Source organism: Mirounga angustirostris, unplaced genomic scaffold (assembly GCF_029215605.1).
Source record: "Mirounga angustirostris isolate CCGP_5_RB_7025 unplaced genomic scaffold, mMirAng1.0.hap1 SCAF_1, whole genome shotgun sequence".
Classification (NCBI taxonomy): Eukaryota; Metazoa; Chordata; class Mammalia; order Carnivora; family Phocidae; genus Mirounga; species Mirounga angustirostris.
This window is the reverse complement of record NW_026991709.1, coordinates 14,353,914-14,367,666: the sequence shown is the minus strand read 5'-3', so window position 1 is coordinate 14,367,666 and position 13,753 is coordinate 14,353,914. Positions and strand designations below refer to the sequence as shown.

At 38.0% G+C, this 13,753-nt stretch overlaps 2 protein-coding genes across 2 annotated transcripts; both read right to left on the bottom strand.

The window, feature by feature from the left end:
- Window positions 1-6,967: 6,967 nt before the first annotated feature.
- LOC123842132 (keratin-associated protein 21-1-like) lies at window positions 6,968-7,195 on the bottom strand. Its single transcript, XM_045871543.1, has one exon. The coding sequence runs from the start codon at window positions 7,193-7,195 to the stop codon at window positions 6,968-6,970; it is 228 nt and encodes a 75-aa protein (XP_045727499.1).
- A 3,786-nt stretch (window positions 7,196-10,981) lies between these two features.
- On the bottom strand, window positions 10,982-11,209 carry LOC135362424 (keratin-associated protein 21-1-like). Its single transcript, XM_064577365.1, has one exon. It carries the CDS (start codon window positions 11,207-11,209, stop codon window positions 10,982-10,984), a length of 228 nt encoding a protein of 75 aa, XP_064433435.1.
- Window positions 11,210-13,753: the final 2,544 nt, after the last annotated feature.

The window sequence follows — 13,753 nt, the reverse complement described above, 5'->3', positions numbered from 1 at the left end:
ACCAACTGAGCCACCCAGGCGCCCAATGACTGTCCCAATTTCACACTTCTTTCCACTAAACTATATTCAACATTGGCTCCATTCCTACATACTCCATGACCCCTCCACATTCCATGTCACCTGCTTTCTTTCTAAAACGTGTTGGCGTGACTATTTTTACCCTCATCATTCCATTGAGTCTTTTTCCAGACAGTGACTGAACAGTGCAATTAATTTTACAAGAATTTTTGAAGACCTACTTCATGCACATTCTGGGACATAGAATATTGAATAAAAAGTCTGTATCTAAAGCTTAACGATGAGCTCCATGCTTTAAAAACCCTAGGGAGAGTGGATCATCATTTCCATTGGACCACTCTCTATCCTTCCACCTCATGCAACATGAAGGATTAGATTATTTTCAATCTTCACTCTTCCTTGCCCACTCACTTTTCAATATACTCTAACAAAAACCTACTGTTATCACTTCCTCCCTAAAAAAAAAAAAAAAAAAAAAATTTTTTCATGATAGATCCCATACCATCTGCCAAACCTAACGGAAACTTCTCTAGTAATTAATAGAATTTGATGATAAAATTAAAAGCAGGACCCAATCATCAGAAAACAAACTACTTCACTAAAACCCATTAATTTGTTATGAAAAGTGCATTGACACTGTGTCAATTTACTTGGTATCAGAGCATATGTTAGAGTTTTTAACTATGAAATAGATGTATGATAGATGTACAAAACATCTAACTTGGGACTGTACCCATGCATTTGACATGAGAAAATTGAGATAATGGACTACAAAATTCTGGGATTATCAAATATTGCTAATATTAATAAAATATATAAGTGTGAGCCATAAAATTTTTTGTTAAAATGGTTGTGTCAGCAATTTCATATTGAGCAACATAATAAATATAACAAAAATCTACTGAGTTCTCATAGTAGTAGAGTTTTGCATATTTTATTTGTTTTGTACTCTCAACAATCCTGATCTAGCACTATTTTATCATTTTACCTCTGAATATACTGAGGCTCAGAAGAGTTAAATAATGTACCATGATCACACCACTAATAACTGATGGAGACTATATCAAAGCACAAGTAATGTGACTCTGGAACCTAGACTCTTTTTTTTTTTTTAGAAAATAGGGTTTTTTTATTTAAATTCAATTAATTAACATATAATGTATTATTAGTTTCAGAGGTAGAGTCTTATATAACACCCAGTGCTCATTTCATTGTGTGTCCTCCTTAATGCCCATCACCCAGTTACCCTATCCCCCCACTCCCCTCCGCTCCAGCAGCCCTCAGTTTGTTTCCTATGATTAAGAGTCTCTTACAGTTTGTCTCCCTCTCTGATTTTGTCTTGTTTTATTTTTTCCTCCCCTCCCCAATGATCCTCTGTTTTGTTTCTTAAATTCCATATATGAGTGAGATCATATGATAATTGTCTTTCTCTGATTGACTTATTTCTCCTGAGAGCTTGTTTGGAGGTTCTAGCAGGGGAGCGCAACTACTCCTATACCCTTGACCAAAGAACGGTCCTCCTCTATCAGGGAAGGTCGTCCTCTTCGACCGCAGCTTCAGGAGGGACGCACATGGAGCGGTGAGGGAAGAAGGGGACACCTGCCTAGCCAGCCAGATCAGCCAAATCAACCCCGGCAATCAATGGGGTGACAGATGTCGCAGCCAGATCACCCTCACATCCATGATTGACTTATTTCTCTTAGCATAATACCCTCTATGGAACCTAGACTCTTAATCACTATCTTCACAATTTTCTTCCTGGAAGTGTAGTCATTGGAATGACCTTGAGGAAATGATATCTTGCAGAAAGTGAGTGTAGTTATATACAATGGTTCATGCACCGGGGAACATAGATATCAACTTAATATAGGTTCCAAAGATTTCTAGACATAAAGCAATATTGTAACCTCTTTTATTGATTTCTACGGATTTGTTTTCTTTTTTAGGCTCATAAATAATACATCCATATTGTAAAACTTTCAAAAAAATAAGTTTATTCTCAATAACAAGATGGATGTGGGCAATGGTCTGTTAATTCTTTAATGACCTCGGCTGATGACAGGGAGTCTCATTTGCCAATTTCCATGCTGTAAATATTCTTAGCATGACTAGTTTCAAATTAGCTGGCTTACAAAATTCCTGAAAGTTTGTAACATCTTTTAATACTTTAATAAATTAACTTTCATTGTTTACAACTTTAATCAATATGGCATTTCTTTTGTGCATGATGTAAGGCAGGTATCTATCTTTTCTTTATCCTAAACAGATGACAAATTGATTAATCCCATTTACTGAATAAACTATCTCAGATGAAAACTTTGTTCCTAGGCACCTTCTGAAGTCTTTAGCACTGGCTATTGTGTTCTTACTATCTCAGAATGATCTACTCCTTATACCTGGATAACATGGAGGTATTGCTTGATGGTTGTTGGTGGCCTAACATGACTTCTCTTCCTGGCTACAGTCCTCCCTGGCCAGATCGTTGTGACCTTATAAAACCAACTATACAATAGAAATATATCATGAAACACATAGAATTTAGAACTTTCCAGTAGCCACATTTTAAAAAACCTAAAAAGAAACAGATGAACTGCTTTTATAACATATTTTATTTAATATACCCAAAATATTACCACAATATATAATCAACAGTTCTTTAATTGTTTGATATAGTTTTCATTCTTTTTTTATACGAAGTCTTTGAAATCTAGTGTGTATTTTACACTTAAAATGCATTTCATTATGGACTAGCCACATTTCAAGTGCTCAATAACAATATCTCTCTAGTGGCTACCATATTGGACAATGCAGCTAAAGAGAATCTCAGAATTCCCATATGGGGGTGATGCTGAATATAAATTTTCCAATAGAGGTTGCTACTTAAGTAGTAGCTGCCAACTTACTCACTTCTTTTTTAAAATACCTCTTCCTTGAATTTTATTTTCCCTCTCCTGTAACAGACCAATTTCAACTCATCCTTTATGGCTCTTCTCATTTGTAATTCTCCTTTAGAAGCTATTTCTAACCCTTTTCTAGTCTTCTTGTCATGACTTATTTTGGTTTCCCTCTTGAATTCTTCCTCAGTAGCACTATAACACCCATAAACACACATGCTAGGATGGGAATGTGTGATTTATTACTTTGTATCCAAATGAACATTTTTAATTATTGGAAGAAACAACTATGTGTTCTTGTACCTCTATCTGCGGCACCAATCTTAACAAGAAGCTGGAATATGGATTTTAAGGTTTGTTAAATGACTGAAAGAACAAATAAATGATTTTACAATTTACTACAACTATAACATGCAACAGGTCAACAAATTGTTACTTCATGAAGAAGCTTTAAAGCTGAAATCATTTCCTATAGAAAGTATTGACTTTTATTGTGACACAATATGTGAAGCCATATTTTCATTTTTCCCAACATTCATCAATCACACACACCCACACACACGCTTTCTCTAATTTTATCATAACGAACTCCCTTTTAACGTGATCATCATTTCCTCATTTCACTCAGCTGAAAGTCACAACTGTTTTCTCAGTCACCATATTTCGGATTTGAACGTATGTTAATTTTAGTTTGTGAAGACTCTTTTCTAGAATATAAATTACCCTTTACATGCTTAATAAGTGGTATTCTTGGATTGTTAAAAATGCCTTTGAAAACAAAGGCCATAATGAAAAAATAAGTATATTTTCAACCAATGGTAATTATTAGAATTGCCTTCATCTCTTTGTAAGAATAACTGAGTTTTACCCAAAGCAGTCATTCCTCAGCTCTGACTAACAAATGTTCCATCTGTGGAAAGTGTCCAACTCTTGCAAGAACTTCTGTTTCCTCATCAGTAAAACACATTATATCCTGAGTATAGGCTTGCTGCAGGGCATACGTTGATGGCAGAGCCATCTTCCTTGGAAACAGCCATTCTGTGGAGTCTCCCAGCTCCAGGCACCTCAGACTCAGATTTTGTGCAGTGACCATTGTCATGGAGATGAGACAGTGAGTCATTTTTCACTGTCCGTGGAAACTGAGCCTGAAAAGATATTCTATGTTATAGGATACAATGTTAGAGATCTGGAAAGTCACATGAGGAAAGGACACTGAACTCAGAACCCACAAAGTGGTAGGCTCTCAAACTCAGATAGTAGACTGGGCTTTTCACCCCATTCTTATATCTGCATCAATTAAGGCACCAGAGCATGCCATTAACCACTAGTCCTTGCTCTTTTCCACTAAAAATTGCGACACTACTGATCATACCCAAAACATAATGAATTTCCCTTCTGCCTTTACACATACTACCATACTTTCCAGTGTTTCTTGCAACAGGCATCAGTTCATTAGAATCAAAATGCCAAAATACCTCTCCAGACTATTTCTCCAATACTATAACCTTTGCTTTCTTCCCCAGGAAGCTGCTTTATCCCTTCCATAGCAATTATCTATCTAAATGTATCTTAATTAATTCTTCTTATTTATTATTACCTTTTAGAGTCTAAACACTCTGAGAGCAAGACAGTGGTCTACAATTTTGCTACGGTATCTTCAGTGTGTAGGAGAGTTCCCTTACAAAAACATTCAAATCTATTTGTCAAAAAAGTGGCTTAAATCAATTTCTTCAAACCAATATATGCAAACAAATATATATATACTTCCATCCAAATGCACATGATATGATATGACATTTTTCCTCTAACTTATCCTTCCCTTAGTTCTTCGTGTGTCACCTGAGTCTGCTTCTAATTTCTCATTAATCCCAGAAATTCTCTCTTCCATGCCATTCATCCATCCATTCAGCACTCAGACCACATTTCCACTCTCTTGGGCTTCTGTCACAACCTCCTGAATAAGTGTCATTCCTTCTTCTCTTTCCCCTCCAACTCCATTCTAGACTCAGGGTTATTTCCAGTGCACAATTCTGAAATGCTGTGTGATTTCTGTTGAGTTATGAATGCCTGAGCATGAGGGATACAAGAAATAGGTGGAGAAGACATTATCTGTGATGCATGATGAGAAGTAATGCTTGTGTTATATCAAGGAAGAGCCCCCAGGTTCATGCAATGTATTGCCAGCCCGATTTTCAAGAGTGGCCATAATACCTGAAAAGGAGTAATTCACAAGCAAGAACACAGAGATTTGTTAGAAGCAAAGAACCATTTTTATTGAAAATAGGTTTTTTGTCCAACTGTGGGATGTTAGGATTGCTGGCATAGTCCTAACACAGAATCCAGATTAAGGGAACAAAGACCAGCATTTGGGAAATAGTCAGATGATACCACAAAGCCTGGAGCCGCAAGATGCCATCCTAGTAAATGTTCCCTGGGGGTCAAAGCCTCTGTCAAGCATGCAATTTCCTGGATGTAGAAATCTTGAGGTATGGATCCTTGAATCAATCATCTCTTTAGATGTGTCATTTCAGAAGCAAATGGGGCTTGGAGACTGATGGTCTAGCAGCAAGAAGAGTAACATCTTCCGTAGCAAAATGGCTGGTAGCCACAGTAGCCAGAGCCAGAGCCATATCCAAACCCACAGCAGGAGCCTCTTCCACAGCCCCATCCTGAGCCATAGCCACAGCCAGAGATTGAGCCATAACCACAGCCAGAATAGGGGCCACATCCACAGCCATAGCCGCATCCGTAGCCATAGCCACAGGAGTTCCCGTAGTTGCAACACATGTCAGGAGAAGAGAATTCAGGTGGGTTGCAAGCGGATGTGAGGTGAAGTGTGGTCTTCTACTTCCCTTGGGCCTTTATATACGGCCAGTAATTGGCAAGAACATACCACTCATCCCCTGACTTACCCAACAAATATGTAAGCAATTTTCATGTGTCTGTTAATATCAACAATCATTAATGTCTTAGGAAAAGTAAGCTCATTTTTTGGAGTCTGCCTTTTTATTTAAAGAGTAGAACTTTAATTTGCTCTGCCAAAGAATTGTCTCAATAGAATCATGTGCTCTACATACAACTGATAACCAACTTCACAAGCTCCTATCATTTAATATACCTTATATAACAAGATTTGGGAGAACTTAGGAAAATTATGTCCTTCTTGATTTCTCCTATTTCCTAAAATAGCTACCTCTGCCAGTAAGGGAAGAAATAATTGCCATCTCTTTTCTGGAATCATTGAAACTTTTTGTCAGGCTTCTCACATCCAGATACCTACTGCAGATACCTGCTGACTTCTTTTGTGAGAAACCAGGGTGATGCTAATCTCAGGGCAAAGAACAGCCCCCAATAACATTGTAACATCTGATATAAAATGTCAGTAGTGCTGAGATTAGAAACCTTGGTGTATATTGTCACATTGATAAATTACCTTCTCTCTTTACTGGTATCTAATTCCAAATATTTCCTTTCTTCTCAACTAAACCAAACATCCAACCTTTCTATCACTTAACATGCAGACAAAAAAAAAAAAGTGCTATATGTTTGTTTGTTTGTTTTTGATGTTTTTGCTTATCTTGGTTGTCTAGGTTTTACCTAAATCATCAATTTCCAAAGCAGGAAGAAACCAAAATTTAAATTACCTTTTACTGTAACAACTATGAGATCCAAGTTGGAAGGGAGTACAAACTCAGGAAGATCGTACCTTCTATTCCACACTCAAATTTCAACAACAAAGGAATGAGATCCACCTACTCCTTTATAAAAGGACTTCAAAAGGGATTTTCATAAAGCTACTGAATTCCTTTTCTGAGAACTTTCATTATCACACATTTTTCCTTCAGTTGGGAGTATTTTCAACTACTTTTTCTACCATTAGTCTAGTCTATCTCCTCTCTCTACTATGTTTCATCCCTAACAAAAAGTTTAAATAAAATACATCCCATTTCAGTTGTTCTTTACCTTTATTTTCTCTACTTTTCTGTCAACTCTTGAATCAATCATCTCTTTAGATGTGTCATTTCAGAAGCAAATGGGGCTTGGAGACTGATGGTCTAGCAGCAAGAAGAGTAACATCTTCCGTAGCAAAATGGCCGGTAGCCACAGTAGCCAGAGCCAGAGCCATATCCAAACCCACAGCAGGAGCCTCTTCCACAGCCCCATCCTGAGCCATAGCCACAGCCAGAGATTGAGCCATAACCACAGCCAGAATAGGGGCTACATCCACAGCCATAGCCGCATCCGTAGCCATAGCCACAGGAGTTCCCGTAGTTGCAACACATGTTGTCAGAAGAGAATTCAAGTGGGTTGCAAGTGAATGTGAGGTGAAGTGTGGTCTTCTACTTCCCTTGGGCCTTTATATACGGCCAGTAATTGGCAAGAACATACCACTCATCCCCTGACTTACCCAACAAATATGCAAGCAACTGTGTTGTGCCTGTCAATGTCAACAATCAATAATGTCTTGGAAAAAATGAGCTCATTATTTTGGGGACTCCCATTTTATTTAAAGAACAGCATTTAATTCACTCTGCCAAAGAATGTCTCAGTAGAATCATGTGTTCTACATACAACTGATACCCAACTTCACAAGCTCCTATCATTTACTATACACAATATAACAAGGTTGGGGGAATTTAGGATAATTTTTCCCCCTTGGTCTCTCTTTTTACCTACAATATCTACTTCTGCCCAAACAGAAGAAAATAACTCCCATCTGCTTTCTGGAATCATTGAAACTTTTTGTCAGGCTTCTCGTACCCAGATACCTACTGCAGATACCCACTGGCTCCTTGTGGTACAAACCAGGGATGACGCTAGTCTCAGGATGTAGAACAGCCCCCAACAACACTGAAACATCTGACTTAAAAAAATGTCAGTAGTGCTGAGATTAGAAACCTTGGTTTGTAGCTTCATATTGATAATTAGCTTCTCTCTTTACTGGTGTCTAATTCCAAATATTTCCTTTCTTCCCAATGAAACCAAGCATCCAAACGTTCCATCACCAGACACGCACACAAAAAAGAAGAAGGAGAAGGAGAAAAAGGAAGGTACTGTATGTTTTTTTGTCTGTGTGATGTTTTTGATTATCTTGGTTGTCTAGATTTTACCTAAGTCACCATTCTCTGAAACAGGCAAAATCCAAAATTTAAATTATTTTTTACTGTGACAACTATGACCTCCAAGTTGGAAGGGAGTACAAACTCAGGAAGATCATTCCTTCTACTCCACATTTCAAATTTCAACAACAGTGATATGAGTGCCATCCAGTTCTTTATTGTAAGCCTTCAACAGGGATATTCCTAAGTCTACTGAATTCCTTTTCTGAGAACTTTCATTTTTAAAATTTTTCCGTTAGTTGAGAGTATTCTGACTACTTTTTCTATAGTTGGACCCTGGTCTATCTGATATCTCTGCTGTGTTTCCCCCTTCCAAGAAGCTTAAAGAAAAATATATCCCACTACACTTGTTGTTCAACATTATTTTCTCTACTTTTCTGTCATTCTTGAAAATCAAAACTCTAAATTCTAATACACAAATTCTCTAGAATAGACACATTACTTTTCAAGCACCCACTTTCTGGTCACAATACTTCTAACTATTGGAAAATTTTTCTGTCTTTATTGCATAATTTCTAGCACCTTTCCATTTAGATCTCTGGATACTGACCCATGATGGCAGGAAAAAAAAAAAATCTCTTATTCTGTGCATCCCTGAATCACCACTTAGTCCCAAGTAGAGTACCCAGTCCATAATTTGAACTCAATCAATATTTCCTCAATAAAATCAGATGCATTAAAACAAAAACATGTTCTAACTTTGTTATGCCAGTTAGAAACTATAAGATATTTGGATGCATTATCACAATGTTCTCATTTCATCCGAATTGAAAGTCTGAAATGTTTTTTGACTAAGAGAGTCACAAATTTCCCATTTTGAAGATATGTGTTAGTTTATGAAGATATTTTTCCAGATGCTTAAATTATCTTATAAGCCTAATAAAGGATTGGCCCTTTACTGGATATGTAAATTACAATATTGATGCTTAATGGATGATATTCTCTCCTCTTTCAGAAAGACTTATGACAAGGATCATAATAAAACAATGAGTGGATTTTCAACAAACTGTAATTACTAGAATTCCATTCCCCTCTTTGTAGAATTTCCCCACCTCAGATTTACCCAGAGTACAGTCAGTCCTCACATCAGATGTACAAATATTCCATCTATGAAAACTATCCAGCTATTGAAGAACCCCTGTTTCTTCATCAGTAGGACAAATTATATCCTGGGCATAGCTTCACTCCAGGGCTGACTTTGATGGCAGAGTCATCTTCCTTGCAATTGGCCATTGGGTGGAGGCTCCTACCTCCAGGGACTGCAGACTCAGATTTGTGCAGTGACCCTTGTCATGGAGATGAGACAGTGAGTCATTTTTCACTTCTCATTGAAATCGAGCCTGAAAAGACATTCTGTGTTATATAATACAGTGATAGAGATCTGGAAAGTCACATGAGGAAAGGACACTGAACTCAGAAACCACAAAGTGGTAGGCTTTCAAACTCAGACAGTAGACTGGGCTTTTCATCCCATTCTTATATCTGCATCAATTGAGGCACTAGAGAGCACTTTTAAGCACTAGTTCTTGTTCTTTTCCACTAAAAATTGTGGCACCACTGATCATACCCAAAATATAATGCATTTCTCTTCTTCCTTAACACTTACTACCATACTTCCCAGTATTTCTTGTGACTGGCATCATCAGTTCATTTGACATGAAATGTCAAAAATACCTCCCTGAACTAACTCTTCAATGTTTCAACCTTCACTCTGTTCCCCAGGAAGCTGCTCTATTCCTTCCATAGCAATTATCTCTCTAAATATATCTTAATTAATCCTTATTTTTTCTTATTATCACCTATTAGAATATAAACACTCTGAGAACAGGAAACCCATCTACAATTGCGCTTCTAGCGTAAAGTGTGTAGGACTGTTCCCTCTCAGAAACAATCAAAACTTGGCCCCTGGTGGCTCAGTCAGTTAAGCATCTGACTCTTAATTTCAGTATGCACTCCATGGGAGTCTGCTTATCTCCTTCTCTCTCTCTGCCCCTTCCTCTGCTTGTGCGTGTGCATGCTCTCGTTTTCTCTTGCTCTCAATTCTCTCAAATAAAATAAATAAACCTTAAAAAAAATTCAAAACTATTTGTAAATTAAGTGACTTATATCAATTTCTTAAACTCAAAAAGTCCCAACAAATATATTAGCACTTCCATCAAAATGCACAAGATACAATACCACATTTGGCTTCTAATTTATCTTTCCCTTAGTTCTTCATTAGTCACCTGAGTCTGCTTCTAACCTCTCATTAATCCTGGAAACTCTCTCTTCCATGCCATTCATCCATCCATTCAGCACTCAGACCACACCTCCTCTCCCTTGGGGTTCTGTCACAACCACCTGAATAGGTGTCACTCCTTCTCCTCTTTCCCCCATCCCCAGCTTCATTCTGAACACGGTGTGATTTCCAGGGCACAGTTCTGAAATACTGTGTGATTTCTGTTGTGTTGGGAGTGCCTGAACATGAGGGATACAAGAAATAGGTGGAGAAGACATTATCTGTGATGCATGATGAGAAGTAATGCTTGTGTTATATCAAGGAAGAGCCCCCAGGTTCATGCAATGTATTGTCAGCCCGATTTTCAAGAGTGGCCATAATACCTGAAAAGGAGTAATTCACAAGCAAGAACACAGAGATTTGTTAGAAGCAAAGAACCATTTTTATTGAAAATAGGTTTTTTGTCCAACTGTGGGATGTTAGGATTGCTGGCATAGTCCTAACACAGAATCCAGATTAAGGGAACAAAGACCAGCATTTGGGAAATAGTCAGATGATACCACAAAGCCTGGAGCCGCAAGATGCCATCCTAGTAAATGTTCCCTGGGGGTCAAAGCCTCTGTCAAGCATGCAATTTCCTGGATGTAGAATACTTGAGGTATGGATCCTTGAATCAATCATCTCTTTAGATGTGTCATTTCAGAAGCAAATGGGGCTTGGAGACTGATGGTCTAGCAGCAAGAAGAGTAACATCTTCCGTAGCAAAATGGCTGGTAGCCACAGTAGCCAGAGCCAGAGCCATATCCACACCCACAGCAGGAGCCTCTTCCACAGCCCCATCCTGAGCCATAGCCACAGCCAGAGATTGAGCCATAACCGCAGCCAGAATAGGGGCCACATCCACAGCCATAGCCGCATCCGTAGCCATAGCCACAGGAGTTCCTGTAGTTGCAACACATGTCAGGAGAAGAGAATTCAGGTGGGTTGCAAGCGGATGTGAGGTGAAGTGTGGTCTTCCACTTCCCTTGGGCCTTTATATACGGCCAGTAATTGGCAAGAACATACCACTCATCCCCTGACTTACCCAACAAATATGCAAGCAACTGTGTTGTGCCTGTCAATGTCAACAATCAATAATGTCTTGGGGAAAATGAGCTCATTATTTTGGGGACTCCCATTTTATTTAAAGAACAGCATTTTAATTTTCTCTGTCAAAGAATTGTCTCAGTAAAATCATGTGCTGTACATACCAGTGATACCCAACCTCACTACCTCCTATCATTTAATCTACCTGATATAACAAGGTTGGGGGAATTTAGGAAAGTTTTGTCCCACCTGATCTCTCCTCTTTCCTAAAATATCTACCTCTGTCCATGGGGGAGGAAATAACTGCCATCTCCTTTCTGGAATCATTGCAAGTTTTTACCAGGCTTTCCCACCCACTCTGGACATCCATACCCCATCCCTTGTTCAATTCTCCTCAAATTCCAAGAAGTAGCTCAACATATGATAATTCACTTACTTTCATTGGGACACTGACTACTTATAAATTTGAAGTAACACATTATATATAAGTGTGTCTTCTTATATTTTCTCCTGTCATATACCAGGCCAAGTGAGGTCCTGGGGGATGCAGCAGCCCTCCTTTACTGTCCCTTTTTTTTTTTTTTTTTTTTTTTAGCTATGTAAGTGTTATGCAGAGCCTTTTATAGCAAATCAACTTTATTTGAATGAGAAAACAGAATACCTCAATTAAGCCAAAAACTAAACTTATTCCAATGCAGATATTACCAGTTTCACCTTATAAGATATCCGTGCATTCCTTGAATTTAACAAACCAGTATTTCCTTCTCCTACCACTACTGTTCACTGCACCTTTAGTTCAGAAGCTGAAGGTGAGTCAATGCCTTTAAGATACGGAACACAGCTACACGTTGGGGTTACGTGGGCCTACAGTTCTAACCCAACTCCAGACCTGAGAGTCATTTTGGAGGAAGCCTGTGTGCGGTGTTTTAACCTAATAGAGTTGATGAGAGCAAGGGGGAAAGAAACCTACGGTAAAGCAGGTAAACGTAGAAGCTTCTTTTGTATCCCAGGTGTGGCTTCTTGACCAGACCAAGCTGCAGTACAGTATTGATTTGACAGAGCCTGCACTTCAATAATGTCTGTCTCAAATGGCTCCACATGATTTCTGTACTGCAAAATAAAGCCAGACTCTGGAAACCAAAAAAAAAAAAAAGAAAGATATCTATAGCAAGACCCACCCTCAACTCTGACACTATAATGACATAAAGGAGCACGTAAATCAACTTTAACCCCTATTTATATGTCCTTTTTACTCTATCAGAGTTCTCCAAATTACCAATTTAGTATAAGTTCTCAGTCTTTGACAAAAATGTTCATTGTGATTTTGGTATATAATATGTTCCCTTTCTTCCAAATTATTCTATCACACTTACCTTTTCAACATAGAAAAAAGGAAAGTGAATGCCATTTCTAATGCCAGTAGTATTTTTCTTGCTTCCCTTGATTCTTGGTTATAAAACTTTTCTTTATACTTAGGTCTGTGGTCACTTTTTACAGGATGCTTTTCCTTGCTGCTAGTGTATGGACTGAATGATCTTCCCCTTTGCCCCTATATATAGACATATATCATAGCCCTTGGCCAGGTTTGTGGAAACTCTGTTTTCTTCACTAATCACCATATGACATTCTTGAGGAAGCACTGTCCCTTCCACATTAGAACTTTTAGGCAGAGCTGGTGTTTGGTCCACATTTTATGTAAGATAAATTTAAGGAACAGTGGAAGTTAATTTATAGACCCAAAATGAAGCCACTTCTGGGAGAAAGAACTGTAGCAAGGTGTTTTGATACCACATTGAATAAATGATCTTTCTACTGAAGACCAAAACATTACCAGGATGTAGAACATAGCACTTGCTTGTTTGTTTGTTTTTAGCCTTCAAATTCCTACCACATTCTAAAAATGTCTGATATGTATGACTTCTTTATTTTCTCTAATCTGTTTTTAATTGATATTTACAGCCTCAGCTGAACCATTGTAATTCTGCAGGAAGATACCTGTAATTAGCACTTGGATCTGATATATATATATATATATATATATATATATATAACCTCAACACCATCCATATATTACCTCAGTTGCAAAATTCCATGTGCAGCACAACTCAGCACTCCACGGCAAAATGTCCTTCTGACATACTGAAAGTGGATAAGCAAAGAATTCACAGGGAAAATACATTTTTCAGTGAACTTCAACTCTGCATTCCTATACTAAAAAATTACAAAATTTATCCACATCCATAATACAGTAAATATTGGAGTTCAACATCGTTTTTCAGAACTCCTCAAACTGTCTTTTCCCTCCCCTGCCCTTCCACAGACTTTTTATCACAATGATCCAGTTAGCTTAAGTTAGTGGGAAGTGATCAGAAAGACACCTACCTGCCTGCAAGTTCTTGATGTTTCAGGAAAGATTT

What these genes read in the sequence shown, in the direction of transcription:
- LOC123842132 (XM_045871543.1), bottom strand. Translation starts at nt 7,195, where the DNA reads ATGTGTTGCAACTACGGGAACTCCTGTGGCTATGGCTACGGATGCGGC.
- LOC135362424 (XM_064577365.1), bottom strand. Translation starts at nt 11,209, where the DNA reads ATGTGTTGCAACTACAGGAACTCCTGTGGCTATGGCTACGGATGCGGC.